Source organism: Nicotiana attenuata, unplaced genomic scaffold (assembly GCF_001879085.1).
Source record: "Nicotiana attenuata strain UT unplaced genomic scaffold, NIATTr2, whole genome shotgun sequence".
NCBI lineage: Eukaryota > Viridiplantae > Streptophyta > Magnoliopsida > Solanales > Solanaceae > Nicotiana > Nicotiana attenuata.
The window spans coordinates 191473-192827 of record NW_017671209.1 but is presented as its reverse complement, the minus strand read 5'-3'; the positions used below and the strand labels follow the sequence as shown (position 1 = coordinate 192827).

Sequence of the window (1355 nt, the reverse complement as noted above, 5' to 3'; positions counted from 1 at the left end):
CGCTAAAAAAAACAAAAAGAAAATCAATAGGAGAGAAAAAGGGGGGTTTCTAGCTAATTCCCGTTGGTCAGAGTGGTTTATTGACTTTTTCCTCCCCTCCCCCCTACAAATTTTAGGAGGTGCGGCATGTCAAAGAGGTTGCTCCGGTGCTGTTGAATGCCATCCAATCACTACTTCCATACTGTGAGAACTGACTTTGGATCCTTATCTAAACTTCGTATTTACTTCTGCTCTATGATTATTTTTTGTTTGAATATACTTGCATTTATTCTAGTGTTAGTGTATCATTTCAGAGTATATATTCAGGTCAGGCAACGTTAATTCTTTCCCCTAAGTGCCACCTGGAGAAAATGCATTGAAATGCTATTCCAGAGTAATTTTAAATTTGCTTGCTTATGCCGTAGTACTCCTAGGAGTCATTAACTGAAGTGTTGTTTGCTGACTTCTACTAGGAAGGAACACTGTGAGGTACTCAAAGAATATTATGGTTGACTCGGAATTTTGTTTGTTGGTTATTTCGGGTGCTTCATTGTTGGCCAAGTGTAACAAAGAGGTCTTTTCTCTATTTTCTTTCTATTCTCTCCACAAACAACTAACTGTGTCACAAGTTATCCTCTTTCCTGTGACCTGATTGGAGAACTTGCGGTGCACAATGTTTTGTCAGTTTACTGCTACAGGTGCAGATGTTATTTTTCTTATGTGGAGAAAAATGGTGTTGTACTTTCTCATTAGAAAAAAGAAAATTGGTGTTGTAGCTGTTGGTAAACTTTCCTGAGTTATTTCAAGTGAACCCTGGCTGTTCATATTCTTTATATATAGAGTAGAATTTCTGTCACTGGTTTCATTCGTGGACTTAAAAAGTATATATCAATCCACTGCACCGGTTTCATTCCTGCACCTAAAAAGTATATTTCAATCCAACCACAAATGCACTTAGAAATTTAAGGCAACTTGCTTGTCTCAGATATTGACGTTCTCGTGACAGTCTTTGGGGCATGCTTATGATTTTATCTATAACTAGGAAATATCATTCAACAAATGACAACATCATTAACTTACTAACCTTTATGAAGGCCAGCACGCATCCTTTAAGTGAGTACAAGAACAGCTACTCCTCAATCCCAAAGAAGTTGGGGTCGACAACATCTACGCCTCAGTCCCATACAAGTTGGGTCGGCTATATGAATCCTTAGCGACTCTGTTTCTTCATTTAAGCTCAACTTATATTATCATCATACAAATAAAAAAAGGGTGAAAAATAAGCGCTCTCTCTCTCTCTCTCATATATATATATATATATATATATATATATATATATATATATATATATATATATATATATATATACATACATT

The 1355-nt window shown here is 35.9% G+C and overlaps 1 protein-coding gene across 1 annotated transcript in view; it reads left to right on the top strand.

The window, feature by feature from the left end:
• Positions 1 to 1355, top strand: part of LOC109206716 (importin-11) — a 23381-nt gene that overhangs the window by 5343 nt on the left and 16683 nt on the right. The window contains exon 7 of the mRNA XM_019369569.1: positions 117 to 183. Within this exon, the coding sequence (XP_019225114.1) occupies positions 117 to 183 (67 nt within the window). The remainder of the gene's footprint in view (positions 1 to 116; positions 184 to 1355) is intronic.